Here is a 16764-nt window from a genome sequence, read left to right as displayed (position 1 = left end):
CAACTGGATTGTTCAGTCACAAAGTCATGTATGCTTGACAGCTTATTAGAACTCTTCAGATTTCAGCATATAAAATGCAGGTCCTTAACATAAGGAAAGCATGCAGTTTCATATACACTTGAAACATTGAGTGGATCGGAAACTGCCTGGGTTGACACTGGTGTTGAGGCTGTTTACATGTAAAAGTATCTTGGCAGCTGGTAAATGTGGATGTGGTCTTTCAATAAGATCAGCCAAAGCATTAACTTGGCATGGAGTACATTATCTCCCTGAAGGCTGGGGGAATTGGAAAGGTGTCTTTGTTTGTGGTGGCGCCAGTGGTGTATGAATATCTCAGTTGTATGCCAGCGTCAGATGACTTGTCTAGCTTCGGGGCTCGACAGAAACAAAATAAATACAGTGCTCATAAGCTTCCATGTAACACAATGTTAAATGATACAGATATTTTATTACCTGTTTCGAAATGCCTCTGAACCACAACAGGAGAGTAATGGTGTGCACATCTCCTGATTTTAGGCTTCCCAGAGGCACCACCTGGTTGACCACTCTGGAGAAGAGGATGCTGGACTAGATGAGACTTTGGTCTGATCCAGCAGGACTCTTCTTTATGTTGTTTATTTTAAATTGTCTCCCCTGTTCCCCACTCCAACTATGGTGGTAACTCAGAACAGCTAACAACATAGAAAATCATCAAGACAATATTAAAAGCAACAAGAGATTCTTGTTTCAGCCTCCTAAAAAGACCTGAAGTAGACATGAAGCCACAGGCAACTGTGCTGTAACCAAAAATACTCTGGTCCTTGTGCCTGTAGTATTGAATGACAGTCACTGGAGTTACCTGAAGCAGAATTTTGGAAATTGAGTGGAGTATATAGCAGGGCAGGTGCTTAGGATCTATAGGACTCAAGTGGTTTAGGGCAGGCATGGGCAAACTTGGCCCTCCAGATGTTTTGGGACAATTCCCATCATCCCTGACCACTGGTCCTGTTAGCTAGGGATGATGGGAGTTGTAGTCCCAAAACATCTGGAGGGCTGTTTGCCTATGCCTGGTTTAGGGCTATAAAGTTGAGAACTAGCAAGCTGGGTTAAGGCCAGAACAGGTGATCAAGGCAGATTGAATGGGACTGCAGTTATAGGCTCTGTCCATCCCATTCCCAGGCATTAGCTTGGCCAGCAGCATTTTGAACCAATTTACATTTCTGAACACTTTTCAAAGGCAGCCCTGTGTAAAGTTCATTGCAATAGTCCAGTTTTGATGTTCTTGGTGCATGAATAACCATGGCCAAGTCCATCTAGAAATAGTGCTGGATCAAGAAACCCTCTGAAGCCTCAACTCCATCCAGCACAGTCTGTACCTCAAGCCCTGGACTAACTGATCTACCAGCAAATAGTACTTCTGTGATCTGGATTAAATTTCACTTTATTCCCCATATGCATTACCTTACTGCCGTTCAGCATTGCTTCAACATTACTATTCGCTCCCTAGATTCTGTAAAAATGAGAGAGATACTTGATTATGGTTATAGCTATCTGTTCATGATACAGGTCAGAGTGGTGTTTGAATGCTGATGTTGCAAACTAAATTTGTTTCGTATAATTTACCCCTTAAACTCTTACCAACAGATAAGAAAAACTCCAAAATCTGTATTAGGGCAATACCTTATCACAGGTCAACAAAAACATAAATAGCGTGGAAGCATGCATGTTCTCCAGAACCCTTCTGTAGGCTAAATGGTAAGCAGAGCAAGGGGTGGGTGGCACCAAACCCATGGAGTTTGCATCTGGTCAGAGACTTCTGATACAGGGGCAGCCCACCCATGAGGCAAGGTGAGATGACTGCCTCAGGCGGCAGGATCCACAGGGGCAGCAGATCCGGCCTCCAAGGAATGCATTGCCTGTTGTTGCTGCTGCTGCTGCTGCTGCTGTGGTGGGAGCAACAGCTGCAGCACACTTCTTGGAGGCCGGATCTGCTGACAGCACCACCACATGCACCCCTACCTCTACAGTGGCCTCTTGGCAAATGGGAGGCACTGGTCGTCTCCTCTCACCCTTGTTCCCGATGCAGATCATTATTCCTCACTTGATCCTTCCCTGGTGGTGGGGTTGGGCGCCACTTTGTGGTTCTCCTCAGGTGCCAAAATGTCTTGGGCCAGCACTTAAGATGGAATTGGAGAGGGTAGAGCAGGGAGTTGAATGAGGCTTCTTTTAGGTGCCATGTTCCAAACTGGTCTTGGTACAACCTGATAGCTATATAGCACCTAAAAAGAGTCATGTTTGAATGTCTGCTACCTCCCCATCATTCTGCTTTAAAACTCTGACCAGAGGCAGACCCCAGGCCTTAACATCAGCCAAAATAGTTTTCCTCCCCATCCCTTTCTGCTCTGCTTACCATCCAGTCTGATGAAAGGTTATGGAGAACTTAAAAACTTGCACGCTGTTTTGTGATACCTTGGCTAGCCTAATAAAGGTACTGCCCTGATAAGGATTCTGTAACAGAACCAACATAGCATTTGTGTGCTTTACCTTGTCTCAGAACAGTAATCACTAGGTGGCGCTCTGGCTCTCTAAATAATCATTGTGCACCAGGACTGGGCAGATTACATGAAGTAAGTTTTTTGGATAAGACCAGCTGATCTTTTAAGGGACCATTTCAGTGTAACATCAGCCACTCTTTCTTATTTTCCCCTTCCCAAGTAAAATGTAAATTCACATATTTGTGTCACCTTTGCCAAACTATAACTGTAAGCACCGTGTTGTCAGTCATTCTTGGGAAAGATTTCAAACCCAGATACTTTATTTAATTTACAATATTTATGACCTGCACAAGGCAGTATACTGACTAAATTCAAGTTATCAGGTGCTCAGAACACATGGGGTAGTTCAGCTTAAGAATTTGTAAAGGGACCCCTGACAATTAGGTCCAGTCGTGGCCGACTCTGGGGTTGCGGCATTCATCTCGCTTTATTGGCCGAGGGAGCCGGTGTACAGCTTCCGGGTCATGTGGCCAGCATGACTAAGCCACTTCTGGCAAATCAGAGCAGTGCACGGAAACGCCGTTTACCTTTCCGCCGGAGCGGTACCTATTTATCTACTTGCACTTTGATGTGCTTTCAGACTGCTAGGTTGGCAGGAGCAGGGACCGAGCAATGGGAGCTCACCCCGTCGTGGGGATTCAAACTGCTGACCTTCTGATTAGCAAGTCCTAGGCTCTGTGGTTTAACCCACATTGCTACCGGCGTCCCTATGTTGGATCTTTAGTCTGACCCAATAGTGGCAATGCTTTTATTCTTATGGTAGAGTGTGTTGCAATGTGAGCTTCTGAGATACGATGCATGGAATTTGAGATCTTGCTATTTTGGCAGATCTTCTTTAGCAATGTGTTTCTATTATTTTTACAAAGTTAAATCACGTACACCTTTGCCAGTTGTTTGATTCTGTTAAAGAATGAGTGCAAAGTTCACAATGCTCTACCATTCTCTGAGCCATCGTGCTCTCTAGTTGACTCACACCTTTGTTTAAAAACAAAACTTGGATGGATGGCCATGAGTCACCACTGAAAAGCTAAAGAAAACAGGCTCACTTCATCAAGCACGTATCCTGCTGCACAAAACTGTTTACATTCAAACAGGGCTGGAGTTCAAACTGGGCTGGAAATGTTCCCAGTCAGAGGCATACCTAGTGTCCCTTGCACCCCTGGCAAGGAACTGTATTGCTGCCCCCACCCCCCAAAAATCTGAGAAGCAGTAGAGGTTGCCTGGACATTAGGAAGGATGTGCCTCCTCTGGGCTGGATGGGACAACCAAACTGCTCTCTACCAGGAAGCTGCTCTGAGGACCCCTTTCTGTTCCCTCCAGCAGCAGCAGCAGCAGCAGCAGCAGCAGCAGCAGCAGCAGCAGCAGCAGCAGCAGCTTTTCCTGCTAGAGATCTCAGCAGATTCCTCCTGTAGGCAAAGCAGGGGCTGGAGTGCTGAGCCAGGGTGTGTGTGCTCTCGAGGTGTCATGGGAGGACTTGTGCCCAATAAGTGATTGGGGGGCAGGCCAGCACCCCTGTTTCACCAACACCCTATTTCCCTCTGTTCTTGAGTGTCAAGAAAGGAAACACGGAGTTGGCCTTTGACCATCAGTCATGTTTTCACAGCAATATTAATAGTAGTATAAAATACAAATCATTGCACTGATTACGAAAACCTACTTACTTCTAGATTCTGGAATAAGGCAGGTTTTTAAAATTAGGACTCCAGAATCCTGTCTCCCCCAGAAGCTTTCCAGAGCACCATTCAATATCCCATGGAGGAGTCTCCATCACAGAGCAGATGCATTGGATTTGCCAGTCAATGTAATTCCTGTGATCACTTGTGAACAGTGTCAGAGAAGAGCTGTTGCTCTGTGGTTGTGCACATGAGAAGGTCCATGGTTCAAACCACAGAATCTCCAGGTAGGTCTGAAACTGTGGAGAGCTGCTAAAACAACATCTATGAGTACTGATCTAGATTGATCAGTGGTCTGAGACAAATTCATATGTTCCTACCCACATGGTGGCCCTCAAAGATCATTTCAAGGCAGTTTCCAGTTTAAAACAAGCTCTATATGTGGGTGGGTGAAGGAGTTGGTTTTTATGCATTGACCTCCAGATGTCCTGAAAACCACCCTGCCTGCTCTGATTAAAGACTGTGTTGCCCATTAGGAAAAAAAATCCAAAAGCCACAGTAGGACAATACTTTTATTAGGACAAAGCAAAATTCACAAAGTCATGAGCAAGCTTATGTTCCCCAGAAACGGTTTTTTTCCCCAGCCAGAACTTGCCGGAACTCAGTTCCGGTGCCTCTCAGGTGGGCGTCATTGCCATTATAAGGGAACAAAGGAGCCATTCATGGTGAGTTCTGGTGCCTCTTCTAGAAAAATACACTGCCTGAAACACTTAGTCAGGCTGGATGTTCAACAAAACAATGCAAAGGGGAGAAAAAGCAGAATATGATGTCAAAGCCCCAAAGTCTGCAGTTTGTAGCAGTGTTAAGAGGGTATCGGGCAAACTTCATTAAGTAAGCCTCTGCTGGATGCTAAACAGATTTCAGGTTGCACCAAGGGCTACTGGGAGAAAGAAGCAATAATAGCAGCTCCCCCACTTAAACCCCCCCCCCCCACAACTTATTAAATCTATTTCCAAATGGCTGGCCATGTTAATCTCAAGCAGCAAAAGCAAATATATTATACTATAACTTTTGGGGGACCCATTTCCAGTAGTTGCTCGGTTCTGTCCCCAGAACTAGAACTGAATTCCTTTACTTTAAAGAAATGAAAACACAGCTTGTGAAATAGCTCATCATGGTGCATTCATGTGTAACCATCTGCCCATGTAATAACTGACTTGGAAAAACAGAGCAAACCCTCCTGTCGGGTGAAAATAATTCCTGTTCCATTCTCAGCATCTGAGCCTTTTCATACATTCACCCAGCTATGCCACTGAGTATCCACCTAACAGAGTGCCTGAGGCTATTCCCAACTCCACAAAAAACCCCAAAACCAGTGCTTAAACACCCACACTTTACATGTTTAGGTGTAGAAAGACTTGCACCTTAGTCCTGTACACACTTTCCTGGGAGTAGGCCCTACTGAATTCAATAAAGCTTACTCGCAAATAGACATATGTAGGATTGCACTGTTTATATGCTATTGGAATGAAGCCAACAAAAAAAATAGGTCCTTGCCCCTATGTGTTACAATCTAAATTATGGCACTTGGGGAAAAGAATGAACAGGGGAGGAAATGGGAGAGGAAAAGATAATGTATGCACCTAAAAAGCAAGAATGTGTGAAGCAACCCTCATTAGTACAACACATAATATGGGTGTTCAACTCTTAATGAGTCTAGTGCGCCTCCAGATTTTTCTGAAGTAGTCTAACTACAATTCAGTGAAACAAAACAAAGCTAATTCTAATCCAAATTTTAAGAAGGGCTTATCTATATAAATGTTACCTGACAACATCGTCTCATTAGAATACTAAGGCTTCAATTAATTCAGTGAGACTTCTCTGAGTAAACATGTATAAAATAGTGCTTTGAATGAGGATGGGAACTGTGGTTTTCAAACTCAGAATGTATAACAGTCTTCTTAATATGTGCCATTGCATTTCGTAAAGGATTCCCCATCTCCCAACCCTTAAATGCTAAATGCTTTTGTGCCAGTTAAATTAACTTCCTTCATAGTACCAGATCTCAGTGTCAAAGGGTTTCGCCAAATATGTCCATTTCCCCAGTTCCTTCCTTATTCTTTCTTCTTTCCCTTTTCAGGATTGTCTTTCCAGATACGGTAGGTAAGAGAAGAAGCTAAGGTCAGCCAGGCAAGGTAAGGCAGCATCAGCAGTGTTGCTGTTTTGTTAATAGGGTACCAGGAATACATAGTGGCCAGCACTAACCCATAAAGACCCACAATGTCGATCAGGGCCTGGAAAAGAGAAACAGCAATGTCTAAATGATTGACACACTGGACAGAATGCAAAAGACGCAATCTCTTCTTTTACCACAAGGATGAGAATGATCCTACACAAAGCAAGTGGCTGAGCACTCCAGGACTGCCCCATCTGCTCCCATATACCTCTCAGGCTTTTCACGCCAGAGCTTTTTGTCAGTGGAAGCATTGCTCCATTGGCAACTGGAACAAGTTGCTGGTCCCCTCATTTCCCTGCCTCCCTTGCAAAGATCTTTGCACGATGTTCTTCTGCAGGAATCGGGACAGAAGCTTTTATTTAGCAGGCACTAGTGGTAGTGATGGCGGCTAGCTCAGTGCACAGGGTGGATCCAGCTCATAGTGGTAGAGCAAGGTTTTCCCAGGTGTCAACTATAGAATCCTTTCTCCAGATACTATGCTTTCTTGCCAGTAGACAGCAGAGCATAGGATGGGGCTGGGTGGCCCATATTCCTTTTAGCAGAGCAGAATAAGAGTTATTACCCTTATTACCAAATTTTCCAAGTTGTAATGTCACTTTCATCTGTGCTTAGAAATGTTGGCATTCTTCCTCAGTTCCCTAGAGGTTGGAATTTAGCCATCTGAACACTCCAGGCTCTCCTTTTCTTCATCTCTAATGCAGCGCTAAGTGTCTAAATGTGCTAATCCAAACAACTCCTATCATACATATTCTCTTATTAACACTTTGGCATTTTACACTTTAATAAGGCACATATGAATAATGAGCGCACTGAAGCTCTGGCCTTTGCTAGCTGATTAGGTCAAGGTGTGGTGCTCAGAGCTGCTTATCTCAAGACACACCATTCTCAACTGAAAAATATGGATCACCCCGATCATAACGGTGCTAGCTTCACACCCTTCTCGAGGCAGCCAGCTGCTTTAATTTTGAAGGCAGTAAACAGAACTGCAAGGGGCTGATATCAGTGGTGGGAGCGAGCTGCAAAGTGGATACAAGCCATGCAAGCCTTTTGCCCCAGTTCATCAAATTCTCCTTGTAACTAAATGCCAGCTACAAACATTATGGAGGACCTTGCTTGAAGACTCATGTATTGTGTGCCCAGGGAACTTTAATCGCCACTAAAACACATTAACCTATCTGCCTGCTTTGTTCTGTAGCAGGTTGTTTTGCCCTCTTTTTCTGCTTTACCCTTTGGGAACATGGACAGAAAATCAAGGGCTTGGGGCCAGAGAGAGCAAAGAACAAAGCCGTAAAGGAAGTAGTTCTAGTTTGTTTGTTACATTTATATCCTGTTTTTCTTACTGGGAACTTTGCCCCTATTTTCTCTCCACAACAACCCTGTGAGGTAGCTTAAGATGAGAGCTTATGACTGGCCCAAGTTCATCCAGTGAGCTTCATGGCAGAGTGGGTATCTCCACAGTTCTGGTCTAACATTTGAAGCACTGTGTCCCACTGGCTCAACAACTGGAAGCCTCACTCTGGACCTTCCTAGTTTTGACATTTCTCGCAAAAACTCAGTATATTTTGAGGCCCAGAAATAGTGTGTGCGTTTACATAAACATGCCTGCTAGAGGATTTTTTTTTAAGAGTCTGCACATTCCACTGAACAATTTTAGCCCAGCAGTTTCCTAGTCAGCCTCGTTGGAGGTAAAAAGGTAACTGCAATACAGGCAACATGTTTGGGATACATTACCAGCTTTAGGTTGTGAGCTCCGAAGAATATAGGAGTCCACGCCCAGTTCAGTGCAAGCTGAGCTCCATAGAGGCCCAGTGGGACAACTGCTTGACTGTTGAAGCCATCAAGGTCCTTCCACACCAAATATGAAGCATACCTGCAGAAAAGGAAACCAGACAATGCTTTGCTTTTGAATACCACATTATCAGCTTTGCTTCAGTAGGATTACTACTCTGAGCAACCCTTCCCGTGTAAGCCTTAACACCAGTGAAATGCAGCTTAGATGATGGCTTAGTACCTTTGAAGCTTTTTCAGTAGAAATCTCAAAGATAAGACATAACAAATCTATGGTGCCACTGCACAAGCACTTAGTTTATAAATATAGCTAGAATCTCACTACAGAAAGCCTGCAACTTACATAGGGGTTACATTCTGGGGATCGCACCTAAAGCCAAAATTTTGTATAGTCAAAACCCATTGGGTTCAATGGTGGGTCGGATTGCCAACGTCATTTCCCCAGGAACCCAGCCCCCTTTCCACCCCTTTTTAGTTTTTTGCTACACGTGTAAAGCTAAATGTGCACAATATAAATGTGTGTAAGTTGTGGGCTTACTCTATTTCCCAGAGCTAGTTTAATGTTGCATCATTTTCGGTTATCACTACCAATCTAGCAGGAGTTCTGAGCCCCCAAGGAATCTGCATTAAAGAAGTAGTGCAGAAGGGTCTAAGATATTAAGTGCAATTCTACACCTGTCTACTCAGAAGGAAGGCCCACTTTCAATGGTACTTTGGACTTAACTCTTAAGAAAGTGTGTTTAGGATTGCAACCTAAGAGTCGCAACTTCTGTCCTCCTGGATGGAGACAGTAGACTGGAACATCCTCATTAAAGGCAGCATCCTGACACTACTTAATCCATTGCAGGGGACTCTAGGATAGCCATTCCCAACATGAAATGCAAGAAGGGAGACGGAAGCAAGGAGCCACTGGGTCAGGATTAATTGCAATAGGTAGCACCCAACTAAAACCCACTGAAATGAAGGTACCCGAGTTAGTTGTGTCTATTCCATGGATCTATGTTGAGTGTGACTAACTGGATAAAACCCACTGCAAGGAGGAAATCAGCCAACTAGTTGCTACAAAGGCTACAGTGGAAGCAGCAGAGGCAAACGGAATTGCTGTCAGTCTGATCCCATGTATTTTTTCTTGGACCTAAGTTCCACTGGGCTTGCTTTCTAGCATGTGCTTAGGACTGGAGCCTTGAGTGAAGAAGAAGGGGCTGCCCAGGAAGCCTTACCCCATGCTTGTGTACAGTGTTGTCCAAGCAACTGGGAACATTTTATTGGGTGGACGCCATGACGGTTTCTTCAGATCTTCAAACCACGTGGGCACTTCCTTCCGAGTGAAGAACCAGCCCAGGAATCCACCAAGATGGGGCAAGGCTGTGAAGCCAAGAGCGTGGACCCACATCCTCAGGCAGACAGTTCTAGCAAATACGGATTGCGCCTGTGCCTTTGAAACTGAAAATTGGTAATTGTACACCATTAGTTATTTTCACATTGGGAGGTACTTACTCTCAACTTGAGATGTGTTTCCTTCTGTAGGTTAAAGGAAATAAAGCAAAGATCTTTTTTCTTGTGTTGGTTAAAATGAGGGACAGATGCAGATGCTCCTTTTCCAATGATCTTTCCTTCGAGGATGCTGTTATTAGCATTTTAAAGTTAGAGTAAGCCATTTTACTATATCAAGAATGCTGTTAAGACCATGGCAATCTAATTTGGTAAATTTAAACAGTCTGCTGCTGTTCTTCAGGTAGGCCACTTATGACCTGTTAGAAGCTTCATGTTCAGAATTAGCATATATGTCTTGCGTATGGGATGCTGGAGACAAAGAATAGGGGATGCTCATCATCTGCTGTAGGAGACAAGACACTGTAGTGGATAAGCCTTGATCATAGAATTGGAAGGGACCTTAAAGGCCATCAAGTCTCAATTCACTGTTCAATGCAGGATGTGCAATGCAGGTTGTGACTACAGCATCCCTGCCAGACAGCCACTCAAGCTTTATTTAAGGCAAAGCAATTCTCATGCTTTATTTTTTCATCTGGCAAACCCTTACCTACATAATTACACTTCACAACTGTGTACCAGACAGCAGATTCTCTAGTAAGCAGTCAGGGATAGTGATCAGAAAACAGATTTAGTGTGCTTCCCCATCCCCTTAAGTACAGTATGTCCCATTCATTTCAAGTAGTTTTAGGATTATAACTAAAGACTGTTTAGTCCCATTGAGAGCCTGGTGTTAAACTAGAGTTTGCTGAGGAACAGATTTCTTATCAAACAGAAAATTCTGATACTGTTCGCCTTTATAGGAGATCAAGAAAAAAATATTTCACATGCCCTGCAGCCTGAATGCTCTGTTAAAGATAGGTGGAATAAACAAGTTATTTTTGATCGCTTCATTTAATTCCATTGGGAATTTCCCATAGGCAAGATGTTTTTTCTTGACTGAAGTATTTCCTGTTTTCAGTTTTGTTTTGTAAAAAAATTACTTCCAACTCCACAGACAACAGGAATCTTGATTCCCATTCTGAAGTTCTAATACGTATTCATAGTCTCAGTTTGTTACACTATGATGAACAGATGAGGAGAACAGGTAACACTGTAGGGAGGATCACTGTACATTTCTAGAATTACACTAATTTTTTTTAAAAAAACTCAGCAACAGCAAGAGAGCCCTGCTGCTCCAGCCTGCGAAAACGCTTTGCACAGACGGCATACAAGCTTTCGCGGACTAGAGTTGCGCAGGAAAGCTCTCCCGCCACAATCCAAGGGCGTTCGGTTGGTCACGCTTCAGGGTGACACGGGTCTTTCCTGTTAACGTTTCTAGAAAAACGGAGAGGTGGCTTGGCTTCACCTTCCGCCTCGAGGCAGCCCAGCGTGGCTTAATTGGCTGCATGCTGTGTGTGTGTGTGTGTTGGGGGGGGGAGCCATTGCGCCCGTTTTGCTTCTTCGAGAGGCATTCCGTTGTCCGAGCGGATGGAACGTCCCGCTTTGCAAGAGAACGCGACCACCCTGGCCAAGTTGCGCGGCTCGGGCGCCCCCCACGCGCCGCCTTTTGTTTCCCTTACCTTCCCGGAGCGGAACTTCGCCGTCTTGCCAGGGCGGACGCGAGGAGCGAGCCAATGGGCTTCAGCCTCTCTCGAGCTCTCGCTGTGCCCGAGCAGCGGGAGGGAGAGAGCCGGGGCGAGGCGTCGCCTTTGCGAAGAGCCTGTGTGGGTCGGGTTACACAACAGGGACTGCGGCGTGCAAGTACGATAAGGAGAGAGGAGGAGATCGCTCTCGCGCTCTCCCCGGCGGCGCACCGTTTGTGTAACAGGCTGCAGAGGGCGGGGTGCAGCAGCCACCCTTCTCCGAGGCCAGTCACCCGTCGGAGTTGGGCTGAACGGCTTGCGGAGCCAGGCCGGGCTGAGGAAGCGCGCAGGCATCTGACGAGCTGGTGCAGTTCCTAGAAGAGATTCAGAGCTGAACCAGGAAGCTTCTCCTTTAAAAAAATATCCCATCTGCCATAATCAACTCGGCAGGCCATTGCTCAGTCCTCACCCAGAATATGGTGCTGATAGTAGTGTCCTACCTCCCAGGGTTGTTGTAAAACCTTGGTTAAGGCGATTCTTAAGAAGAGGATGAGGTGGTGAGCCAGCTCCCAGGCTGTACACCAGGAATAGAGCACCTCAGGCCCCATTATAACCCTCCTGGCCTCTCCCCAGGCCATCTTCTGCACCACACTCCTTACCAGCCCTTCTTTGCACCCCCGGTTTTTGACTGGCTGCAATATGACCTTGAACTCTGATAATGCTTTCCAGTAGCACCTTAAAGACCAACTAAGTTAGTTCTTGGTATGAGCTTTCGTGTGCATGCACACTTCTTCAGAAGTGTGCATGCACACGAAAGCTCATACCAAGAACTAACTTAGTTGGTCTTTAAGGTGCTACTGGAAGGAATTTTTTTATTTTGTTTTGACTATGGCAGACCAACACGGCTACCTATCTGTATCTGATAATGCTTATTGCTTATCTAGATAGAGGATAGAACCTAGCATCCTGTACAACGGTAACATTTACATTGTTGCTCTGCTCACATTTGCCTCTGGCCCTTCCCACCAATGGCATGTGGAAGGTTTCACTGGAGAAAATGTGACCCTCGGGTTCCCCACCCTCCTGCTGTACACCAAAGAGAGCTGCTAGCCTAGCCTCCTATCACTGTCAACTCCCTCCACTCATCTCTCATCCCTCTGGGTTAGCTGCTGGGCATCCGGTGGTCCTCAAAGGGCCAAATTCTTGTTGCAAAGCTTACCAGCCAAGATAATGTCTACAAATCTCTTTGAACGCTCTGGTCTTCCTCAGTTCCCTTCAAACTCCATGCACCCCTTCCCATGCATTTGAAACAGGCCTTTTGAGTATTGAAACCCTTGGTGCATAAGCATCTGAGCTGTTGCGTTTTCTGTTTAATTACTGATGCTCTTTGCTGTGCAGCCTTCATTAACCATATGCACTTGGGAGCACCTCTCTGCCAAAGTTAGCATAAGCCACTTGAATAAATAACAGCAACATTACAGATGCATGCTAAATGCAAATAAAAGCTAGACATCCATTTCCATTAGCGGCTTGCCTGCAACACAGAGAGCATTAAAGACTCATTCGCTTTGGCTATGGATAGTTATCTAATTTTTTATGCCTTGAAACAAGGCTGATGTGTCCAGATGGAATTTAATATTATTGCTGTTGCACATAATTAGTGTTATGTTTTATTGTACTCAAATGGTGCTAAAGAAAATTATTTGGTGGGAGGCATTTGTGCTAAGGAGCAGATGTGAGCTGGTATGATTGTGCAGAGCTTTCTGTAAGTGCCGTTAACTTTCTGCATGCAGCTGTCCCTTCAAAGTAGCAAGTGAAATGCATTAATCCAAGAATGAGCATCTGGATGTCAGTACAATGCCTGTTGTGGCAAAGAGCTTGAGCAAGCAAACTATAACTAAGAAGTATTACTACAGTCTTTGAGATCAGCTTTGGGCAGGACACCTTCACCAATCCGCCTCCTCTTCCGGGTTAGCGCCATCGGCAATGGCGGAATTCCTCTGACTGAGAGGAACCCACTCCGTGAAATTCGGGTCTTGCCGCCGCGGCGAAGGCGGAGACCCCTTAAAAATCCCAGGCGGAGGAGGCCTGGGAACGTGGGATTCGGCTGACACCTACTCGCAGGGAAACCCCTTTTGGGGGGATCCGAAGCGACGTGGGGCGAGCGGCGCGGTGTTTTGAATCGACCGCTATTTTTACGGAGTGAAGCCGCACAGCCGTTGCCGGAGAGCGCTGACTTTTTCCTGTGGACAATTGGATTTTAAACAACAACCCGTGAGTAGAACGGGAAATTGGACTTTTAAAATAACTTAATTTGGCATTGAACGGGGAAAGTCTAAACAGGAAGTCCACCTTCTCTTTTTGTAAATAGATTGAAGCAAAGAACTTGTTAACTAAGGTCTTGGAAAGTCCTACGTAAAGGATTAAAACTCCACTGATTGAAAATATTATTAATACCTCCATTGGAAGCAGGGGAACCCTGCAGGAGAAGGTGAAAATTTAGGAATTGAAGCGCCACGTCTCTAAACCTGGGAGCGGTCCGCGAGGAGCCCATCGACGATGAATAGATAAATTTGACAGCTAGCTGTCAAGATACAAAAGATAGACTTTGTTTCCATTGTCTGCTTCTGTGCTTAAAAAGAAGGAAAGGTAATTGGAATTGTTACTAATTTACCTTTGGGACTTTTGGGACTGTGCTGGAAGGATTGATAAATGGAGACTGTTTCCCTCTAGAGGGAGTTTTGGGACATTGTTACAAGAATGCAGCTGGGAAATTGGTTTTAAAAATAAAGGCCCTGAGAAACTAGCTTTGACCTTGAACACTTTAAGGATGTCTCTTGGGAAGGAAGTAGTGTCTGTACTGAATAGGACATTTTATCTGCTGGGAAAGCTGCATGAACAGATAGATGCCATGGCTCCCAGCGTTGATATTTTGGGAACAAAAGTGGGCATCAGCAAAGAAGTTGACAAGAATCTGGCACAGGAATCCTTTTCAATGGAACACATTGAAGAACCAGAGAAGGAGAGAGTTGTTGTGAAAGTGAAGCAAGGGGGAGCCTTAACCCTACAGAGGCAAATGGAGGATTATAAGTTGAGGCCTTATATGACGGTAATTAAGAGAAGCCAGGTTTTGGAGATGGGAGCCTGGCTTGATTTGGAAAATGAAAGGTCGAGAGATCACCTTATGTGGGGATCAAATGACTTTTGGGATATGAATTTGAGCCAGGAGGAGATTGGAGTATTTGGGGCCTTTGGACTTGGAAGAAGTGTGAAGCAAGGCTTGGAATACTTTATGGGCCCTACTTTTAATTATGGAAATCTGGCAGTCTTGCTAAGAAGGAATATGATCATCGTTGGGTTGGAGCTCCTCCAAGAACGGTTCTTTAATACCAAAGATTATCAAGAAGATTGGCAGATGGGACATGAAGAAGAGTTAAGAGCCTTGGATTTAAGATCTCCAGGTTGATGGACTGTTGGAGGTTGATGGAACTGTTGGTAGGGGCCGAGACCGGGGAGGGGAGACGGTGGAAGAAAATTGGGAATTTAAAATGTATATATTGAGATTTTTTTTTAAAAAAAAATTTAAATCAAAAATGGAAAAATCGTGGAATGAAATTTTTATAACCCTAGGGGAAACGTCTTAAGAGAATAAGTTCAAATATATCAGTTTCAATGAGAAATAAGATTAAATAAAGTAAAAATGGATGGATAATTGGTGAAAGAGAGAATGAAAAATTACAGGATATCAAGATAAATTATTAGGATAAAAACAAGATGAAGGATTTGCTGAAATACCTATCTGAACTAGAATATAAAGAGGGGAGGTGTGAGGAAGTCAAGGAAATAAGTTAAAGAAAGGAAAATATGTAAAGGTTTGACTTGTTCTTTTTTCTTTTTGACTGTATGTATTTTTAACTTTTTTTTCTGTTTTCGTTCTTTTACTTTTTCCTGGATGTGATTTGCTTTTATGTACTCTTTTGTTTTCTTTTTTGATTCTTTTTGTAACCTTTAAAATTTGAATAAATATTATTAAAAAAAACAAAAAACAAAGAGCTTGAGCAAGCAAACTATAACTAAGAAGTATTACTACAGTCTTTGAGATCAGCTTTGGGCAGGACACCTTCACCAATCCGCCTCCTTTAGTCTTATCTTCTCGCTGTCATTATTGCCACCTGCTGTAAGAGATAGTGTGCCATTCTGCTGAGTGTTTTAGGTATGGGAAGTTGGAATTAGATGTGAACGAGCATTTGCTTTAACAACACAGGGAGCAGAGATATTTTATGTTCTTCAGCATAGATAGTCACTGACTATGGACTATTTATCCCAAAGCAATTTTCTTCATAGGGCCTTTGGGAATAGCTCACTTGTGTTTCCAACTTCTTCTGGAGACAGAAGAGCAAAGGCTCTTGAGATCTTTTGAACTGAGTACTTAATATTCTTCTTTGTTTGACAATAAGCAAGGAAGAACTGATGTGAAGAAATAACAGTTCTGCTACATCCAAAATTTGTCTGTGGTGTTGGCCTAGGAGAAATCTGGAGCCCCAAGTACTGCTTAGACCAGCTATTGACCCAGACATTAATTACATGTGTTTTTATAAAACATATTTACTCTAAGAGATCAGGGAGGGTGAAAATAAAAGGCATATAGAACCAGCACAGAAGGAATTTAGAACAACATTGCTGGTTCAGTCCTGATTCTCCTTGCAAGGTGCAGTGTCCCAAGTGTGTTGGTGGGAATCTGCACTTGTTATGGCTATTCTCATGTCATACGAAGGAGCGCATGTGATCCATTGTTTGGTATAGATGGTTCTCCAAGTATTGAGGATGAATATGAAAAAAATAATAATAACAGGGATTTGCGCATTCTTCTGTGAACCCACCTGAAGTTATCTGCTTGGCTAGACCAGTCGCGCAAATTTGCTCCAGAGTCAAGATTGCAGTGTCCACAGCAGACACTTTCATAATGGAATTGCTTTGGTAATGGAAATCACACTGTAGGGCTGTAATCTTAATGCTTCTTTCTGCCTGACTGTTAAGACAGTGTGCACCTGGGTATCTAGGGAAGCAGTTGCTACTGTATTAAATGCAAACTGGAAAGAGCAAACTGTGAAGTTAATGAGAAACCCAGTTTATTTACTAAGGCCATAGGAGAATGTTGTGATGAAGGAAGGATGCAATCCCTTTTGTTAGTTCCCTTCTCGGTTGTCAGATAAGTGTTTGCTATATATGTGCATTGTTGGTGTTATTTGGATATATAATGGCAACCTGGTCCCCATGCCATTAGATAAATCTGATTCTCAGTATGCAAACTGGACCAGACCCAAAGGGAACAGGCTGCATCTACAATAGTACAAGGTGTGCTGATCTCCAGTTCTAAAGTGTGGGGCACACATTTCCAGGATCCGAGTTTGGCTTTGCAAGACAAAGGTTTCAAAGACCTCCAGAACAAAATGATCTCCTTGTGCCATGGGTCATGTAGCAAGCACAGCAGGAGTTGGACTTCCAGCCTGTCATAAAATATATCCGTATCTCAGGGG

General features: G+C 44.1%; 2 protein-coding genes across 2 annotated transcripts in view; one reads left to right on the top strand and one right to left on the bottom strand.

The window, feature by feature from the left end:
• The window catches only part of OARD1 (O-acyl-ADP-ribose deacylase 1), a gene marked incomplete at its 5' end in the record, with an annotated part of 37569 nt that extends 28465 nt beyond the window's left edge, over positions 1 to 9104 (top strand). The window contains 2 exons of the mRNA XM_081866383.1: positions 6288 to 6342; positions 9019 to 9104. Coding sequence (XP_081722509.1) covers positions 6288 to 6327 — 40 coding nt within the window. The 3' untranslated portion in view covers positions 6328 to 6342; positions 9019 to 9104. The remainder of the gene's footprint in view (positions 1 to 6287; positions 6343 to 9018) is intronic.
• LOC309344153 (translocator protein-like) lies at positions 4702 to 11434 on the bottom strand. Its single transcript, XM_081866377.1, has 4 exons — positions 11225 to 11434; positions 9392 to 9614; positions 8115 to 8253; positions 4702 to 6441 (listed from the first exon to the last, which is right to left on the bottom strand). Exons 2-4 carry the CDS (start codon positions 9562 to 9564, stop codon positions 6262 to 6264), a joined length of 492 nt encoding a protein of 163 aa, XP_081722503.1. The 5' UTR covers positions 9565 to 9614; positions 11225 to 11434; the 3' UTR covers positions 4702 to 6261.
• Between the last annotated feature and the right edge of the window lie 5330 nt (positions 11435 to 16764).

Source organism: Podarcis erhardii (genome assembly GCF_964252035.2).
Source record: "Podarcis erhardii genome assembly, chromosome: 6".
Lineage (NCBI taxonomy): Eukaryota > Metazoa > Chordata > Lepidosauria > Squamata > Lacertidae > Podarcis > Podarcis erhardii.
Note: the sequence above shows the minus strand (reverse complement) of the source record. Positions and strands in the feature narration are given on the sequence as shown.